Below are 20791 nucleotides of genomic sequence, written 5' to 3'. Positions count from 1 at the left end.
CAAAAATAGTCTACATTCCTCATTGTAGTCTGAATTAAAACTTCCAAAATACTCGAAAACTAGCGATAGCTAACTAGCAGTAACGTTACCGGCATTGGTCTGTCTGATATCAGAATCAGAATCAGAATCAACTTTTATTGGCCAAGTTAGTTTGCACAAACAAGGAATTTGTCTTGGTGCAGTGGCTCTCACTGTGCTTACACATATTACTCAATATACATTACAACACAAAACAATACAACAGTGCAAATCAGTACAACAGTGCAAAACAATACAATACAACAGTGCAATGGATAAACAATAGTGCAAAGAGTCCAGGAAGAGCAGGCATAAATAAATACTATATGGTATTGTGTTATACAAGAAGGGTGAAATAAATAGATATGGTTGCGGGGGTAATTCTACATTGGTTATTTTTACAGTGCCACAGAGGGTTAGCTGTTCAGGAGAGAGACAGCAAGAGGGAAGAAACTGTTCTTGTTTCTGGAGGTCTTGGCGAACAGAGATCTGTAGCGCCTACCAGAGGGGAGGAGTTGAAACATGTTGTGTCCAGGGTGGGAGGGGTATGCAGTGATTTTTCCTGCCCGCTTCTTGACTCTGGATGTGAACAGGTCTTGGAATGGTCGGCAGGTTGGCACCAATGATCCTTTCTGAAGTCCTGACAGTCCGTTGAAGTCTGTTCTTGTCCAGTTTGGTTGCGGATCCAAACCAGACAGTGATGGATGTGCAAAGAACAGACTCAATGACTGCTGTGTAGAATAGGATCAGCAGCTCCTGAGGCAGGTTGTACTCCCTAAGCTGGCACAGGAAGTACATCCTCTGCTGGGCCTTCTTGATGATGTTAATTTCCCACTTCAGGTCTCGGGAGATTGTGGATTTTAGGAACTTGAAGGATTCCACAGCCAACACAGTACTGTTGAGTATGGTGAAGGGGGCGGTGCTGGGGGGCTCCTCCTGAAGTCCACTGTCATCTCTACAGTTTTGAGCGTGTTAAGCTCCAGATTGTTGCGACCGCACCACAGGGCCAGCTGTTCAACCTCCCGCCTGTATGCAGACTCATCATCATCACGGATGAGGCCAATGACTGATGTGTCGTCTGCAAATTTAAGGAGTTTAACAGACGGGTCACCTGAGGTGCAGTCGTTGGTGTAGAGGGAGAAGAGCAGTGGGGAGAGCACGCATCCCTGAGGTGCACCACTGCTGACTGACCGGGTGCTGGATGTTGTTTCACCCAGCTTCACTTGCTGCTTCCTGTCTATCAGGAAGTTTGTGATCCACTGATAGGTGGAGGCAGGCACAGTGAGCTGGGTGAGTTTGGTGAGGAGGACTTCTGGGATGATTGTGTTGAACGCTGAGCTGAAGTCCACAAACAGCATTCTGGCGTAGGTCCCTGGGGAGTCGAGGTGTTGAAGGATGTAGGGCTGCCCCATGTTGACTGCATCATCCACTGATCTGTTTGCGCGGTAGGCAAACTGCAGAGGGTCCAGCAGGGGGCCTGTGATGCCCTTCAGATGGGTTAACACAAGTCTTTCAAAGGACTTCATGACCACAGACGTCAGGGCGACGGGCCTGTAGTCATTCGGACCAGTGATGCATTGCTTCTTAGGGACTGGGATTATGGTGGAGCGTTTGAAGCAGATGGGTACTTCACACAGCTCTAGAGATCTGTTGAAGATCCGTGTGAAGATAGGGGGCCAGCTGATCAGAGCAGGCTTTCAGACAGGAGGGTGTCACACCGTCTGGGCCTGCGGCCTTCCGTGTCTTCTGCTTCCGAAAGAGCTGGCACACCTCCTCTTCACAGACCGTCAGTGCAGGGGGGGAGTCAGGGGGGAGGGGGGAGGTGATAACAGGGTGTGCCGATGATTGTGTGAAGTCTGGGTTGGAGCGGGTGAGAGGTGTGAATGTGGGGTGATCAAATCTGCAGTAAAACACATTCAGATGGTCAGCCAGTTGAGGATTCTCCATGGAGCGGGGGGAGATTTTCCTATAGTTGGTAATGTCCTGCAGGCCTCTCCACACTGAACCAGGGTCGTTAGCTGAACACCTGTTTTTCAGCTTTTCAGAGTAGCTTCTCTTTGCCACTCTAATCTCCTTAGTCAGTGTGTTCCTGGCCTGGTTGTACAGGATCCTGTCCCCACTCCTGAAGGCCTCCTCTTTGGCTGGACGAAGCTGCTTGAGCTTTGCTGTGAACCATGGTTTATTGTTATTAAAGATGCGGTACGTTTTGGTGGGTACACACATGCCTTCGCAAAAACTGATGTAGGACGTCACAGTGTCTGGGAGTTCGTCTAGTGATGTTGATGTGGCCTCAAAAACACCCCAATCAGTGCAGTCAAAGCAGGCCTGTAGTTCCATCTTTGACTCGTTGGTCTATTTCCTCGCAGTTTTCACCACAGGCTTTACAGATTTTAGTTTCTGCCTGTTGTTTGGGAGGAGATGAACCAGGCAGTGATCGGAGAGTCCCAAAGCTGCACGGGAAACAGAGCGGTATGCGTTTTTAAGTGTTGTGTAGCAATGGTCCAGAGTGTTTTTGTCCCTGGTGGGACAGTCTATGTGCTGCCTGTATTTTGGCAGTTCTGACTATGTTTTTTTTCTCTTGGTCACAGGGTACAGTTTTGCAGATTTAGTGGGGCACATCTGATAGTGCGCCATCTCCCAATGTTAACTTTGGCCTGTGTGGTTCACGCTCATTAATGTTTTCATGGCAACAGTCTTAAGCTTGCGCCGTAGCCCACAGAGCAGAGAGCTATATTCTTTCAATTTGAATAGAAAAGCTATAAAACACTATATAAACAGTATATTAACTAACCCTCAGCACAGATGATTAGCATTACAATTTTTTTTTATTATTATTGAATTGAAGGTGTTCCATTAAATAAATATGACATTTTGAGCTTTTTATTTGTTATTTTAACAGGTTTACTCCTGTTGAGCTTGCATTTCTGGTAGAATGTGCAAAGACTATGAACCTAGTTGCAAAGGCCCTTGATGAGAGACGAATGTGCAAATGGTGTGGAGGTCTACTTGAATTCTAATAAAGTTTGAGAAAAACATGTGCTCCATGTAGCACTCATCAGCTATTAAATTAAGCTTCTTTTTCTAACAGTCGTGGCAATTATATTAAGTCCAACTAGTTTAGCTTTCAATGTTTTTTTATTTATTTATTTTTTATTAAGGTTAATTTTTACTTTTATACTTTAAGTACATTTTAGAGCCTGTACTTTTTTTTTTTACTTTCACTTGAGTAAAGAGGTTAAGTCGATACTTCAACTTTTACCAGAGTATTTTTAAACTCCAGTATCAATACTTCTACTTGAGTAGCGAATGTGTTTACTTTTGACACCACTGATTGTTGCCTTTTGTCCATGACTGGTTAATGTCTTTTAGACCAAGGCTTGTCAGCACACAGTCATGTCCAGAAGAGATTTACGCGAACATTTGACACAAAAGCACTTCAAAGGCCTCCTCAAAAGCAAACCATATGCTTTTGCCATTCTGTATCGCCTCCACCATACACACTTCAGCAACCACAATTCAACACCACCAGGCTATTTCCCTAGCTTCCTAAAACACATCAAACCTAATAGAAATCACAAAGGCAACTACGCCTCTAAGTCAGACATTGCATAAAATGACACAGATGTTCCATAACAATGTGTGTCTGTATCACTGCAGCCTTGTCTCTGTGTGTATGAAGGAGCCCTGTTCAGGTAATGTGAGGGAATACTGTTGTGAAACACAGAGAGAGGCGCCCTAGACAGAGAAAAAGGAAGTGTGCCGTGCTGCATCAGAATGCTCTCCTCCCTGTTCCTCTGTCTGTTGATTCCTGTACAACATGCAGGCTCAAAGGGAAAAAAGACCAATCTCAGGATTGCACACTGCTGCCCACATCAGAAACTATTCAAATTTGAAGTTATGAGTGGACTTTACATAATGTCCGGGAAAACTGTGCTTGATGAGAATGTTTGTGTAAATGCAAACTATCATCCTACCACACACAATTTATAGCCCTGGATTACAACAGATAAGCGTTTAAACTTTAACTTTTATGTTCACATACAGTGATCATACCTGACCATCACAAAGGTAGTATGCTGAAAGGGTTGTTGGATGAGACCTCAGATGGATCTGGCTAGCATGCTATTGCCCCGGCCAAACACATCTGGATAATGAGGTGAGTCACAGACAGGCAGGCAGCTCAGGCAAAGCCCCGGTCGTGCCAACATTGAACAGCGTGTGAGAACCGGACACAATCCACCAAACTATATGAGAAACATGTCACGTTGGCTCATGAAAAAACCTTATGTTTGCACGCACATGTTTGTGCATCAAAATCAAAACACAGACACAAACACACATATATACATACATACATATGCATGCATGCACACAAATGCACACCAGCAGCCCTATGGAAAAAAACAACTGAACTACTGGAAGAAAGGCATATGGTCCCACTCATGGCTAATGAAGCTGGCAGAGAAGCTGCACGAGACCCTACTCAGAGCCAGTAATGGGGGTCATATATCTTCCAGCATTGCCCGCGGGGGGAGCAGAGCACTGGGGAGCTCTAGCTCTACAACAGGAGTTACTGTGGAAGAGTTACTCATTAGGGTAGTATTAGAGGAGCTACATGCCTGCAGAGTCAGCAGGAGTCCAAACCGACGTTTCTCTGGAGGATGCTCCTACTCACAGGGATCAATTAGCCGCGCCACAAAAGAGTTCCTCCATTTACAGGTATTGGTTGTAAAACGTCTTCCACTGAGAGACCACTGGGCTGGAATCCGCAGAACTTTATGTAAAAAGATATGATGGGAAACCCCTCTAAAATATCCTGAACACTTACAGCTTGCCAGCTCAAGTGTTTTTAGATTCCCCATGAATATTGAGTTAGTATTGATCTGAGGAGAGCTAATAGGGCAATAGGCAAAGTAGGGGCCACTGAAATGTCATAAATCCGAAATCAATAGCAAGGACACCCAGAATAAGAGATCGTGTTCAAAACCTTGACTCCACCATTAGAACATCAAGTTACATTTGACATGGCAATGTGGTGTCCTCCTAGGCCTTTTTTTTGTGTGTATGTGAAGTCCTATATCAGAAGAGTTCATGATTTTGAGTGAAGCGTTGTTGGTGTTAGAGCTCAACAGCATATTAAATGTTTCTGAAGCACCATGTTCATTTGCTGGAATTTACTGAGCTTGGACTGTGTTCTGACACCAGAGTTTTTGAGAGGACACGGACAACTAGAAGACCGCAAAGAACAATTTTCTTAATTTGACAAAAAGTGTAGCAGATTCGAATCACTGACTATACCTTTAAGAATAAACTCATGCAAGCCAAGTAGCTGCTGTCTCTTTCAAACACGTTTCGCTGTATAGAAAGGTCTCTGCTATTTCTGTGAAAACTGAAGAGCTAAAATAAAGAACCCTGCTTACATCACACTGGTTATTGGTTATGTGTTGCCTCAAGCCACTATGTCACCTATGGAGGTTATACTGAAGCAATGTCAGGCTAGCAACATCACACTGGTTATTAGTTATGTGTTGCCTCAAAGCCACTGTCAGCTATGGGTGGAAGTTACACAAAAGTGTTGTGAGTGAGAAACAGCTGTGAGTGACCACATTTGATCTCTATTCAGAACATCAGTGTCTAAAAGTAACATGCAACTCAGCTATTTTAGAGTAACTAAACCTCCTTAATATGGCAAAAGCTGCTCATCATGTCTAAAGTAAATAATGGTCATATAAAGTGGTCAAACCCAATCTTATTGTCATTTCCCATTATTTTTTTCCGTAAAAAGAGTCATATACTATTTCTATATAATTTTCATTTTGTGGAATTAGTCTTTTAGTCGTTTTCGTGGGAGCAACCATGTTACTTTGGCTGGCTAGCTGCATGTTTTGTCAATAAATAGAACTCTTCGGAGAGGGTTCTAAGTGTGAGGGTTAGTAGATTTACTAATCAAACTGCTCCAACAATAATATTATGATCAGCTACAGGCCAATTAAGTGTGTGTGGTAGGTGACCTACCATCCACTACACACACTCTACTGTTACCCAGAGGTTCCAGGTCCAAGTAATACACCAGGTGCGTTAACGAGATGTAACCAACAACTAAAACACAGAAAACACTCCAGAGAAACGGCCATGAAATCTGCGCCTGTTGGCAGAGGTTCTTTGGCTATTTTTGCCACCTCTTCGCCACACTCATGGTACAGTAAGCCTCAATAACACAGAATCTTCAAAAAACATCAACTGACTTAAATATTATTATATTAAATATTTAATATATTAAATATAGCAAAAGGCTGGTTTTCAGGTCACTGTCCCTGCCAACCCACAGAGAGCCTCGCTCAAGTCTGTAGTAAATTCCACTCTGGCCCTTTGCTTTAGTGCATTAGAGGCGTAATGAGTATTCCAGGCCGTCATTGCAGAAAGCCCTCATATATTCATGGGGAAAGACATTTTACTAGCCCTCTGCAGAAATCACAATACTGCCAACTCAAATACAGCGCACTCCCACGTCTACCCTGGAGTCCGCTCAGCTGCAGTAGCCTACGACAACACATGGCTACATTAAAGAGGGAGACTGTGTACATGAGAGGGTCGTGAATAACTGCTTTCCTCTGTGTCATTTGCATCATCATCTCTTTCTTAATTTGTGCTTTTCACTTCCTGCAGCCTCTTCCACTACAGAGGCCCAGCAACAACTACCACTTCATTTGTTTGGCATCTCCTGAAATGTTCTCCTGAAAGGCTCAGATCTGCTATTCATAAATACATATGCATTACTCGGGGCACTACATTGTATGTTCTAATAACAACAATAATTCCACACATCAACATGGTACATACTACATGAAGGAACAGGCAGTGAAGCACACCCGAATGTGACCAGAACAGGTACCTGCATGCAGAGTTTTCAGTTACAGAAACATGACAATTTTCTCAAAACTAAACAAACCAGTTCGGCCACAGGTGGATTTGGGAAAATATTCGAATAAGGGAGATTGTTATTTCTGTTGTTACTTTTGCAACATTCCCATGGCCTTTAGCTTCTCACAGCTAAGTGGGCTTTACTCCACCAATGTGAGGTCTTATGACAGAACGCATGGTCTGGCTAAACTGTACTACATTATTAGTCCTTAATGACTCAATGACACTCTCAGTTTGCCACTGAGATTCGTTTCCCAAGCTGAAACAGAGAGACTCAATTTCTTAGCTCAGCACTTTCATTTCAATAACAGCTATATCCATAGCTTTACAGAAATGTTTATACAAATGCCATTAAAATGTGTTCGTCAAGACAACCCTGATGAAGGCTCCAGGGCCGTTACAAAGTGTATTAGCAGGTCTATTTCAACATGGATGTCATATATATATACTACAATCTGCATCAAAACAATAAAACAAGCAACATGTTTTGTAATGATCCATTTACTTGCCTTCCAACCGTTTGGTTGGCGAGCTGTTTCATTCGATTAAATTGTTTCTTCATTTTCAAGCCTTAAAATTGCTGTCGCCCACAAGTTTGAGAAGTTATCAGGCCTCCCCGTTATATCGTTCCATAAACTTGGTTCTGAGAAGGCTTGGTTTCTTCCATTGTACTTCACTGCTGCGCGCTTCTGAGCAAATGGCTGAATAGTCCGCAAAAATAAAATGGATTGTCACCACACGCAAAGTTTTATTTGCAGACTGAAGTAATAACACGGCATCTACAAGCCCATTTTCTGTTCAACTCGCCACATCTCTTCCTGGCTCACCGAGCAAGCAAGCACTCGTAGAGCCATAGGACAGAGAAGGAGGAAGTCGTGTTCACTTCCCTACATTAAGCAATTGCAAACTGGCCAATGACATATGATACCTCGGTGCTATGCCATTGATTCACTCACACTAAGTTGGTGGTGAATGTGCCGAACTGTCAGATCACAGCGCGCTTAGAATTTATGTAACTATGAATTCAAAAATAAATAAACTTACACACCCTTTAGCACAATTTAATGAGCTTGTTTACAGTCAGGCAAATTGGACATAACCTACTATTTCCTGTTTTTGTAATGAACAATGTTATCTTGTAAATTACGGTAGACAACACGTAACTTACTAACAACACATTAATGAGTCATAATTATTTTTTTCACAAAACCCTTATTTTTCAACACAAAACACTTATGATCAAGGTGAACTCCTGTCCCATTCACGCATCTACAACTGTAGCCTACTGCAGCCTGGTGGTCACTTCTGTCACTCAGCAAAAATTAAAGCTGTACGAAAAAAAGTAAACCCATAATGTTTTACGCGGTAACGCCATACATTGACGTAAACGAACTGTTTTTGAACTCTTTTTGGCAATCATTCGATGTATTTGTATGAATAATAGAGAGGTGGTGATTACATTATACCACCTGTGTCTGACTGTAGGCTATAAACCATGAATACCATTAACCATTATGGCGCTATAGATTGTTATTACACGGCTCTTCTTAATGCTGTAGAATGCTCCATTCACTTGAATGGGGCTTCCCAACGTTCTGAATCTGCGGTCAGTTATTAACCGATAGCAGACCGTTGCTATGCAATAATGACCGCTGTCAAGGAAAGTAGCCTTTTTGCCTCTGATTCACGTCTTTCGTAGCACTCCGCAAGTAATAATAATAATAATGCATTTTATTTGTATAGCACACTTTCACATACAAAGATGTCTCAAGGTGCTTAACAGGGTCACAATAGCAATTTAGAGCAAACAGTGCATTCAAAACAATACAGAAAAGAAATAAAACAAAAACAGAAACCAGGACTTTAGGAGAAGGCAGATATAAAAAGATGGGTTTTGAGGTAGGATTTAAAAGTAGTGATGGAGTCCAAAGCCCTAATGTTCTCCGGGAGCTTGTTCCAGAGTCGTGGCCCCAGCGAGGAGAAGGCACGATCTCCCATTCTGGACATATTTGTCCGGGGAACTGCAAGAAGGTTTGCTTGCGAAAGTAGTCCGGTAACTTTTCAATGGAGTTTCAGCGGATGGTTGAGCACCTGTGTTCTAAAGAATGTTTGTTCAATGTTTGAAGTTCAACGTCTTTGACGAACTATTTCTCTGCTTTCTCCACTTTTTATACTAATGGTAACAAATACATTGTAAAGAAAACACACTGTGTGAAGTAATTTTTTCGTGTTGGCAAGTAGCCGTATAATAAGCAGGATAATGTATAGAACGCTGGTCATTGTCGGGAAAATAAGCCCCTTCAGGGTGAAGCAACACCCCTCCGCTTTGCGTAGGTGTGCTGTTCGCCCTGTCGGGGCTTATTTTCCTGACAATGACCTGCGTTCTATACATTATCCCTTACTTGGTGATGACTCTAATGTCAGGGAAATAAATTATGTTTATGAAGGCATCTGAATAAATTATCATGTATGTAAAAACAACACCAACTAAACAAATGATTAAGGAGGGCGCCGTGAGGCATCGTGGCCTGCAATCACAAGAACCTAGAGGTTTGCTGTCTTTTGTATTCTTTTGAGTTTTTTCAACAGTGTCAATCATACAAGTTTATTTGTTGTTGTTTTTTTTGCCTTTTTAGACTGAACAGACAGATTCGAGTGCTCTGTGGGATCCGTGTATAGAGAGCACGGGTCACCATGTGGTAACTAAAATCATTGAGTGACTGAGTCAGCTGGAGTCTTTGTGACACAGACAACAGTTACCCTGAGGCATTGTTGTGTCCAACACAGCAAAGAGCAAACCACACATAATTTCTATTCAGCTTCTAAATGAAGAAGATATTCAGCAAGATGACCGAGCTCTGTACCATAAAGCGACCATAAATCTACTGCTATTTAGGGTTCCATACTGTAGTGTTGGTGGGCTCTTCGATGAAGATCAATTGCATTTGGCTGCAAGCCTTTGATCCGAAAAGCATACGCCGGCAGGAAAACACTAATGCCGCCTGTGGAAAAGATGAAGCAGGTCTAACTTTGACATAACATAGACACAGATGGTGACAGATAACGCTACAGTAACACAGGGAACTCCACAGGCATCAAACAGCAATAAACACAGGCACAATGATAACAGTCACACACCCTAACATTAGACACAACAGGGAGACATGAGCCTCATTCTCAATTGGAACATTTACACAGAAATGACACTCAACACACACAGCATGCTGGGAGCTCCCCACAGTCTGTCACTTACGTCATGGGAAAGCTTCACTAACACCCTGCAGGATCCAACACACAGGCAGGTATCTGTTTGTAAAGTGATCATGGCCCTCCATAGGTACTCTTACATTTTATGTTGTTGTGTCTTCTGTTATTTCAGTTTAATTCAATTTGTTTTATATAATGCCAAAACAATCAAATCTCAAGGCGTTTTAGAGAGCCCAGGGCCTGATCCCCACTGGAGCAATCACAATGGCGACAGCAGCAGAAGCTCGGCTCGTAAGGGGGGGGGGGGGGTCACCTGTTTGGAGCTGGCTGGGTAGAGAGTTTTAGAGGTAGAAGAATTGGAGGGGGGGGGGGGGGGCAGAATGGCAGATTATTTCTTACACGTATCAGGATGATCAAGCAAGCGTACATGCATACATGCATACATGATACATACAAAATTCAAACTGAATAAGGTTGGGAGAGAAAGCATTCAAATATTGTAGAACAGCTAAGTGGGTATACAATGTGCTCATAAGGTTACTATGACCATGGTGACAAGCCCCTTTACTCCCTTGTATATTTTCTAAGTCATATTACCTGGGCCTCCTACTAGTGCTAGCATGCAGGCATTATTACACCTATTCAGCCTGCGGCCTTTTGCCACTGCATACTCAGTCACAGTCACAATTCCTACTTGCTGAAACAAAGCAGGTTCAGTCAGATGTCATGTGAGAGTGTGAGAGTTTGTGGTGTGATGCTGTGATACACCCTCTGTAGTGTAGTGTGTCCCTCTACTGGACAGAATAGTGTAGGTACATGGGGCAGGCCTCGAGCATGGCTGGACTCAAGGACACAACAGAAAAGGGCCCCCCCCTGAAAGGCCCATGGAGAGCCTCTGTCTTGCCCTGAGTGAGAGCTCTCTGGGGGGGTGGGAATCCATCTTGGACATCAGAGTGCTCCGAATGGTACTGATCTGACCAACTCTTTAGAGAGAGAAGTCCATTACAATTATTAAACTTTATTACAGGCTCAAGGCCCACATAGAAGATGCACAATACATATAATCAATACGTTACATATAAATACATAAATACATACAATCATAAATACATATAAATATAAGGAAAGAAGGGCTAAAAAAGGCACTCATGCTAGTGTTCCCAGATCTTAGATGTGTACTTGACCGAGCTGCAGCCAGAGTATGTCATCAGATCAATTATACAATTTGTATAGTGGTCTAACCGACTCATAAACTTAAAAATAAGGTTCCTCAGCAAGGCCATGAAGGTGGTTAGAAAAGCTGACTGGCTGTAGTACTCCTGGGTTTCTTCAGGAGTATCCTAAGACAGACATTGTAGGCTACTTTCAATTTACGCAAGCTCTCCTTCTTGTAATTCACCCAGAGTGGAGCTGTATAGAGAGGGGTGCAGTAGGCTCTAAACAAATTAATTTTAACATCATATGTACAGTGGTGGTATTTTCTAACCAACATGTTAGCTTGGACATAGAGCAATCTCCTCTGTCTGAACATGTCGGCATCATCCTCCAACGTGTCTGTGAAAATGTGCCCTAAGTATTTGGTACTATTGGACACCCCCAGAGCTTGCCCAGTAAAATGAAAGGCAGGGAACTTAATATTTATGTCCTCCTTAGTTCTACAGACCATTACCACGCTCTTCTTGGCATTATATTCAACATCAAAATCGATTAAACAATTGCCTCTTAAAGCAGCAATAAGGAGTTTTGATCCAAAACTAACAAGCTAACTACCTAAAAGGCATGCAAAAACCTTGCAAATACCACCAACAGCCCAGTTGACACTGGCAGAAGCTTGCCAACACACTAACTGGTGTATTTTGGCAGTATAGCTGGCTGATGTCATGCTGTGAAAGCTTTTCTTTCAATTTTGCAGGGTGTTCCAGCCCGGAACACAGAACTACATAGGGCATATCCTGGATGGCTAGTGGGAAAGACACAGGTTTTTTTATCTGTCCTTCACATGACCATATGTATCAAAATGAATTTGAGGATGGTACCAAACCTCAAAAAAGTGTCAAATTGTTGCATATTGTAACTTTAAAGCTGTTTTTAATTGAAGGCTCAATTCTCTCTCTACCTTTTTACCTTCTCTATTTTATCTTTACATTTGTGCTTTTCCATTCTGACATGACATCCTTGTTTTTAAATATCGTTTAGCTGTTCTTTTGAAGAAACATTATTTCGAGCAAGGCAGTATTCATGAGTTATTCATTAATTCACAGTGCTGTCACACAACTTGTGAGTTTTTTTCATTAAAATAATTTCATAAAAAGAATTGTATTTGGCTCTGTTATTGTTCTCAGAGTTATGTTTGGACCTTTCCATACATTTAGGCCCCCTTTACACGGAGTCTAGATTCACTGAATCGGGTTCATTTTTCACACGAATCGAATCGAATCGAATCTTTTAATTGCGTAAGGATGGAGCCTGGTAACGAGAGATTTGCGTAAAGACTAACACACCCGTTTGGGATGAACTGACTGTAGTACATACCCCACACCTGTTGGTGGCGCTTTAGCGCTGCTACAGACATATGCAAAAACGTGAAAAAACGTAGAAGAAGACAGGAGGACACGGGTAAGCAGCCAGTAGACAAGCTACAATTAGCAACGTTTAGCCTAACCTCATAGCCTACATTTAATCTGCACAGTAATACATTATGGTGGTTAAAACAATCGGTGGTCAGAGCAGACTATAGGTTATGCGAAAATGAATTTTATTTTCTATTGATAATAAAGAGTTTGGAACAGTGCAACATGACATGTCTGTAAGTTGTTTAAATGTCTTTGCTTTATTGAGAGGCTGAGCTTGAGCATTTCCCGTGAGGCTTTGCTCCGACCATTCTACATTAACATATGAAGAAAAAAGCGAATTAAATCGCTGGCCAATTTATATTTGTGGTCATGAAAGTTATGTAACGTCTGAATAAAAAGAATTAGATCAAGATAGGAGGCTAAACAAAAACCAGTAGGCTGGATTAATGAGAGTGAATTCGAGACCCACCACGAGTGAGCTGTAGAGGGAGAACAAGTGTTATATATATTGGTTGGTGAAGTGAAGAAGTGAGGCAATGATGTCATCAGGTTGCGTGAATCCATGCAGACAAACCGATTCAAATCTACTCACTTTCTACCCCCGATTCGGATCGTTGCGGATACCGTATGCGGATAGAGAGTGTTCGTTATTATAGACAGATCGGACGCAGACAAACTAGACTTTGTATAAACAGCACTTTAGGTTTCACTTTTTGGAACACAAACAAACATCTAGCCCATTCATCAAGCTCATCTTGCTAATGACATTAGCGAGTTAGCTGATGAATTTAGTGAGTTCACCTTGAAGAAGCCTCACTAAATGACACTAAGCTTTTAATCTGATCTTTGGGGTCATATCTCTCCCTATCTGATTAGGAGAAAGGGGGTGAATGTTAGAAGGGTGGACAGTGACCTCTTCAAACCAGATAGTGTCTTTGGGTTTGTTTACCCAGTGAAAGACGTGCAATTACCAGCGATAATAAGGGCCTCAAAGGCTTTGATAGGTTTTCAAGAACAAGCTGTATAACTGGCTTTATGGAGCAGTTATCACTGAAGTAAATCGAGCAGGTATGGCATATTTGACCGAGTACCTATCATTCAACTGCCTTGTGTTGACCTGAAGGTCATCAGACATAATATTGTATGAATTCTTTCCACTGGATTCTATGCTTTGGTTAACCATTGCCATCCCCCAAACAAGGCCACGAGTATGGGAAGATAAGGGACTGCTCCTGCTCATCAACATCCCTGCAAAAAGGCTATCTTCTGGCTCTCTCAGACCTGAAGTATGGAATGGTAACAAGTACACTTCTGAATGTATTGTATTACAAAATCACAGTTAATTATATGTATCCATAAAATGACTACAACATTGCCTGCTCTAAGTAAGTTGTAGAGAGGGAAAGAGAGAGAGAGAGAGAGAGAGAGAGAGAGAGAGAGAGAGAGAGAGAGAGAGAGAGAGACGAACCATGTCTGTACTGCTATACCGTGTCTGTCCTCTTCAGGAGGTTTCATTTTGATGGCTGCGTGATGAGTGCTAAAAGCCATGTGACATTGACTACTACAACTATGAACACAAAAGTCAAATCACTGACGTAGAAAAAGGCAGGCCATCATAGTGTAGGGAGAGGGAGAAATGCAAATGTTCTTATCATAGTCAGCATTCTGTTATTCCAGTAAAGCTACTGGAGTGTTGGAAATTCAAACAGATTATTTCCTTCTGTGATAAGAAAAAAAAATAATTGCTTCTTAAATCAGTCCTTTGTTTTCAAGGGTAAAAGTATGTTGCAAAAGAAGCTTGAGAAGGTCAAAGCGTGAGCTACGTTAATAAAGTTAGGCTAAGAGGCTGTTTGTTAATATATGCCTATAGTTTCTTTTTAAATATGCTGAAAATATTTTTTATTTGCGTAATAATGACAAATCATCATTGTTTTGTTTTATCTTTATAGTCTCCTTGACCAAGCCCACAGATAACCTTTCTGACAAGGCTATTCATTCCTATATGCACCTCTTATTGCTATCCTTCATAAATCTATTTACTCTCTGAAAAATAAATATTCCTTCATTTCACTGGCAGAAAACACACAAAGATATTTGAACAGTGTGCTGAACAGTACATGCAATATATTCAATTAAGAATTCATACATTTTTAATGGTTCGAATTTTCAAAAGCTTCAATTTCAAATGGTTTATACTTCTATGAGACATTTTTTTTCTACAGACCTTCTGAAATATTTAGTTTTTTAGAAAGAAGCATCATGTGTTATACTTTTTGTCCCATTCTAAGAACTTTCAACAATTGGAAGAGTTGCAAAGAAGGACCCCTCTTATCCCCGCAGGTAGATGGGGAACGGACAGTTTGCAACACCCAAGCTCTTGCAACCTTCCTCCACCTCTTTCCTTCCTCCTCCTGATCAGAGTCCTTCACCTCTTCACATTGTTTCTTATCCCACCTCTCTATGCCTTCTTTCCCTCCTCCTTTCACTCCTACTCTATCTTTTTCCACCTCCCCCTCTCTCTCCTTTCCCTCTTCAAGCTTATCAACACACTCTTGTGAACTGTGTGTGTGAGGGGAGGGGGGTGGTTAGAGACGGTTTTTATCCACCGTTTCCACAATGCCTGTGTCCAGAACCCACCTGCCCGAGGATGTCGAAGTCAGAATCTAAGGCTGAGCTGTGCGACCTGGCCGTCACAACGACCCTGGGTGAGCCAGAGGAGAAGCGGCGCTTGAGCAGAGGAGCTGCCCTGTTCCTGCACTACGTCCAGCCCTGCCTGGCTGAGCTGCTGGGCTCCACGCTCTTCATCTTCACCGGGTGCCTCTCGGTGGTGGAGAACGTCAGCGGGACGGGGAGGCTGCAGCCAGCTCTGGCCCATGGCCTGGCACTGGGCATTGTCATTGCGGTGCTGGGGGAGATCAGGTATGGAGTAGGGGGGGGGGGGGAAACGGCGGGGAAGAGGTCTGAGGGACACCAGTTAGGGGTAGGACACGTGCTGGGGAGACACCTGATTAGAACAGATAAGGAGTGGGGAGAGGTGGGGGGTTAGGGGACCTCAGGGTTGTGGGGGGAACAGGGGGCATCTTGTATAAGGCAAGGTCACTAGAATTCAAGCTTTAAGTCTGAACTTACTACAGTCCACTTGCCTGTGTTAAACAGCATATTAGTGTTATGACAGGCATTCATCTTTAGTAGCTTCAAGAGGGGGATGTGATATCAGTCATTTAATTCAGTCATTTAAAATGCTGTGTGTGTGATGTTTGAAACTGATTTCTGATCAGACATATCAGGTCAATACTTTTAGTGCCTACAAACGTTGTACTGGTTAAGGACCAATGCAGCAACAGCATGATAAGTTGCAGGTATGAAATAAAAATAGACACTTCATACCAGACAAAGAAAAGTTGAAAAGTAAAGTACAAACTGTAAAGATATTAATCACGAACGTACACAACGCTGCAAATTCTGTGTTAGATATACAGAACAATACATTGAAAAAAGAGTAATGATTTTGGGGATCATCTGACAACCAAAGTGAAGGCATTTCTGTCAGGTTTCTACCAAAACCAGTACTTTCAAGCTTGTGTCATGAATCAAATGAGTTTCTACTCGGCATTGGGAGAACAACAGAACTGAGTATAAACTATTGATCACGTATGAGACATACAATGATATCTTATCTCTTTTAAATTCCTAATAGCGGTGGCCACTTTAACCCAGCGGTGTCTGTGTCTGTGTGCCTGATTGGCGGTCTGAAGGTGGTTCTGCTCCTGCCCTACATCATCTCCCAGTTGTGTGGGGGCATGATCGGAGCTGCTCTTGCCAAGGTGAGAGACTCACCACCGCAGACACTACTCACCGAGGACAATATGGCGATTTTCACATTCCTGTCTTATCCGATGTAGTTAAAATGATCATCCCAAGTTATTGTTATCTTTCTTATCGCCCAAGTTTTAGCTTCTCTCAATGTCTGCACCCTCCTCTACTGATTATTAAGCTGTAAAAGGATTAGGGGGCTGAGCCCATGCTGATTTCAGACAACAAACAGTGCAGACAGGCCAACTGGTTTCAGACCGGGTTTTGCCCTTTCACTGCCAGAGAAAAAAGAACATGTATTTTCAAATAAACTGCATTTCAGTGGGTACCACACTGGAATGAGGAAAGCCATTTTATCATGTGCGCTCACAAATTCAATATGCACCAGTGGAGCTCTTATAGGTTTGTGTAGAGGCTATCGATAGCTTTTACTAATGTCAACACTTGAGGCAAAATCCTTACTTGCATAACCCCTTCACCCAGGTGGTTTCGCCTGTGGAGAGCTACCACAATGCATCTGGTGGGGCCTTTAATGTGGTGACGGCCGAGGGGCAGGTGGGCCCGGCCATCGTGGCAGAGGTGGTCATGACCCTGTTCCTGACTATGGTGGTGTGCATGGGCGCGGTCAACGGCAGGACCCGCAGCCTGCTGGCACCCCTCTGCATCGGCCTCACCGTCGCCGCAGACATCCTGGCCGGGTGAGAACCAAGCCGGACTGCACACCACTACCCTCTTATCCAGTTATTTACTTATTTTCATTTCTAACTCTGGTATCAACTAGTATTAACTAGTATCAGTTAACTAGTACAGCCACCTGACTTTCTACATGTAATGCTTAAATGAGGGCACTGCCTTACACAAATGGTTAAAATGATGCAGGAATATATTTTGTAAGCAGTCAGGAAAACATTTTCTGCAAATGAATTATATAAACTGCTCTCATTCCTTCACATGTGATTCAGAGGAGCCATTTCTGGGGCCTGCATGAACCCAGCCAGAGCCTTTGGCCCTGCGGTGGTGGCCAACTACTGGACCTACCACTGGATCTACTGGGTGGCACCTGTGGTTGGAGCTCTGATCACCGGCAGTCTCATCAGGTTAGTCTTAGCTTTTCAACAACTCAGGATTCAGCATTCACTCATTCACAGAGCATGTCTTATATGCACTTCCTCGACCAGCTTTTCATATTTGAAGAAATGCACATCGTCTAGCCATTCACTATATTTCACATCTTCTAGCTGTTCACTAGTCCTATATTTCACATCTTCTAGCTATTCACTACATTTCATGCATATTTCATACATCTTCGATTGTGTGAACACACAATACAAGTTCAGGGTCTTACTTCAACCCCTGGACCCACTGATAGGTTAACACGAATGAGTCTGTGTTATCGTTATTGCTGTGCCTCAAATTGTCCGCCTGGAACATGTTTGTGACATAGCCAGCTTGTGACCGTTTTTGAAAAGTAGGTCAGTGAGTGACAGGATGGACTGTGTCGGAGCAGATTCCACAGACTCTCCAAACTGAACACACCCACACCTGCTCTCTGATCTGGTTCCAACTACTTACGATTGCATTGTTTTCCAGGTTGCTGCTTGGCGATGAGACGGTTCGAGTTTTCTTGAAGTGATCCAAGTTGTGCATCTTGTATCAGATGGATGAAAGTGCTGGACATGTCATAATCTTGTCATGATGACTACTCCACACATCTGTATAAATTACAGTATTTTCTGATGTATGTTTGAGTATCCAGGCCAATAAATTTTGTATTCTGAAAAGACAGTACAATTACACATGACCGAACAACCCCATATGTTTACTTTACTTGTACTTATGTCATACTTATGTCTGCTTTTGTCAGCATATAAACTACCCCGAAATTATAATAATATAAATAACTATTGTAGTCATATTTTATATCACATATTCTGTTATTTTCTTTTGTATACACCTCCATGAATTCTTGTAAAACTGTAAAATACGTAGTTATTATTGCATTCATAAACAATAATACTAAGTCGTTATTGTATTCATAAACATTAATAATCTCAGTCATGTAAAACTGTAAAATACGTAGTTATTATTGTATTCATAAACATTAATTATGTATTCATGTAAAACTGTAAAATACATAGTTATTATTGTATCCATAAACATTAATTATCTCATTCATGCTGCATTTCAGTATGCTTTTCTTTTGCTGATGTGTCTTATTGGTAATTTTATAGTCTAATAATGTTGAAATCATCGGAATATATGAACGCATCCTCAGATTCTCTGGAAAATAAGCAATGTTATAACACCAAAGAAGTTTTTATTTGATTTTGAATGCATTGTGTAACTACAGAAACTGTCACACACACCTAAACACCAACTCAATTGTGATTTTGAGTCAGGGTAAATATGCTGACTATTTGTGTCCAGCAGAATTGGAGTTCATTAATATTATTATGAGTGCTGTCAGTTTAACGCGTTATTAACGGCGTTAACACAAACCCATTTTTTTAAAAATTATCACGCGAAAGTTTTTTGTTTTTTTAGATTAACGTTCTTATTGCCCTCCCAAACTGTGTAGTAGGATAACGATACGTTTGAGTGAATGGTGAGCGCGATACGGCGAATTGGATGATAAAAAGCTTCTAAATAGAAGGATTACCTTTAAAAGTTGTGTTGTGCAAAAGAAGCGAGCTTCACTGTTATCTGAAAATGTCAACAGGCAGCTGGCTGAAAGCACAGAAGTAGTAGGCTTACCTTTTACTGTTACGGTTCATTGTTTTTGAAATAAGAGGCCTGACTTCTATGTTCACAGCAAACTTGAAAAAAATTAAATACTAAGCCATGGTTTAACTGCACTATAGGCTGAGTCCTTGCACTTTATAATTTTATTTTGTACCGCCCTGTTTGGCAATGTTGTTTTTCAATAAAATAAAACATTGCATAAAGCAAGCCAATCCACTTTTCCATGTTGATAAGAACATTAAAATAAAATAAAAATGATGGAAATAATAATTGAAAGGTAGATAAAAATGTGCGATTAATCGCGATTCATTTTTAGTTAACTATGACAAAAATAAGATTAATCGCGATTAAATATTTTAATCGTTTGACAGCACTAATTATTATCATTGTACTTATTTTCAGGCTCTTTTCTAGTTTTCCCAAATTAATGGACAACAACTTTTTAATAGGATTATTCATAACAATCAACTTTATCGTTGATCAAATAAACGTATAGATAAAGAAACCTGTTTAAATTATATATAATATGTCATTTATGAATATTATTTTTTTTTTTTTCAGAATTTGTCAGTGAAATGGGACAAGGGAAACTCTACATGCCAGTGATATTCAATATACATACATTTTCAGTTAAATCAAAAAATTAAAGAATCACAATCACACATTACACTTTCACAGATCACATTCAGTACTATTACAAATAAAAGCAAGGCTTTTTCAACAGTGCATTTCTGGAATAATTTACATTAATACAAATGCACAACTCACATTCCCTAGAGGAAAGGTGACCCACTGTGTTATTTTGCCATTGCCAAATGTATATGTAATTTTAACATGTTATTTCAAAATCAACCAATCTCGCATTTTCTGAGTTAATAAGTTAGAAATATTTTGTGCAGCTTTTGGTCCTTCAATTGAGAGATATCTGCTGGCACCATCAAAATAAGTAGAAATATACTGCTCATATATTTGTCTAAAATTTGGTTGGACAAAAGCGTCTGCTAAATGACTAAATGTAAATGTAAATGTAAAATTACAATCTTGCTATATTACAACATAGTGAGATAAAATCAGAATATAATATTCAGTGTCCTCAAGAACGTAACCAAGGTCATGAAATGCATTGCTTAAAAAGTAGGTTGATGTTTTGTGGTCAAAATGATAGCCCCTGTTTTCCGAGTTAACCATTCTGGTCACAGGTTTAGTATCCCCCTGGCCAACACAGCCCACCTCAAGCCTGTGTCCCCATCAGCTCTGAAACCACACCTATGCCCTTGTCTAAAGGCCACTCAAGCAATTAGACTGCATGTCTCCGCTCACCTGTCAAAGTTCAACTGATTACCAAGAAAGATACTGGGGCGCACCTCTGCGACTGGATCTGCCCCTTTTATAAGGCCCTCCAGATCATTCACCCCGGAGAAGAGCAGTGTTGAGCAGCTCCGACATCATCTACCCCGGAGAAGAGCAGTGTTGCGCAGCTCCGAGATCATCTACCACGGAGAAAAGCAGTGTTGAAC

The 20791-nt window shown here is 41.6% G+C and overlaps 2 protein-coding genes across 2 annotated transcripts in view; one reads left to right on the top strand and one right to left on the bottom strand.

The window, feature by feature from the left end:
* The window catches only part of arhgap17b (Rho GTPase activating protein 17b), a 38979-nt gene extending 31275 nt beyond the window's left edge, over positions 1-7704 (bottom strand). Inside the window, exon 1 of the mRNA XM_080857227.1 lies at positions 7449-7704. Within this exon, the coding sequence (XP_080713353.1) occupies positions 7449-7501 (53 nt within the window). The 5' untranslated portion in view covers positions 7502-7704. The remainder of the gene's footprint in view (positions 1-7448) is intronic.
* Positions 7705-15366: 7662 nt separating this feature from the next.
* LOC308379841 (aquaporin-8-like) lies at positions 15367-20789 on the top strand (the record flags this gene model as incomplete). The annotated part of the gene is made up of 5 exons (XM_080857103.1): positions 15367-15638; positions 16417-16543; positions 17016-17230; positions 17495-17662; positions 20678-20789. The coding sequence occupies 5 exons, from the start codon at positions 15367-15369 to the stop codon at positions 20787-20789; spliced, it is 894 nt and encodes a 297-aa protein (XP_080713229.1).
* Between the last annotated feature and the right edge of the window lie 2 nt (positions 20790-20791).

Source organism: Sprattus sprattus (genome assembly GCF_963457725.1).
Source record: "Sprattus sprattus genome assembly, chromosome: 18".
NCBI lineage: Eukaryota > Metazoa > Chordata > Actinopteri > Clupeiformes > Clupeidae > Sprattus > Sprattus sprattus.
Note: the sequence above shows the minus strand (reverse complement) of the source record. Positions and strands in the feature narration are given on the sequence as shown.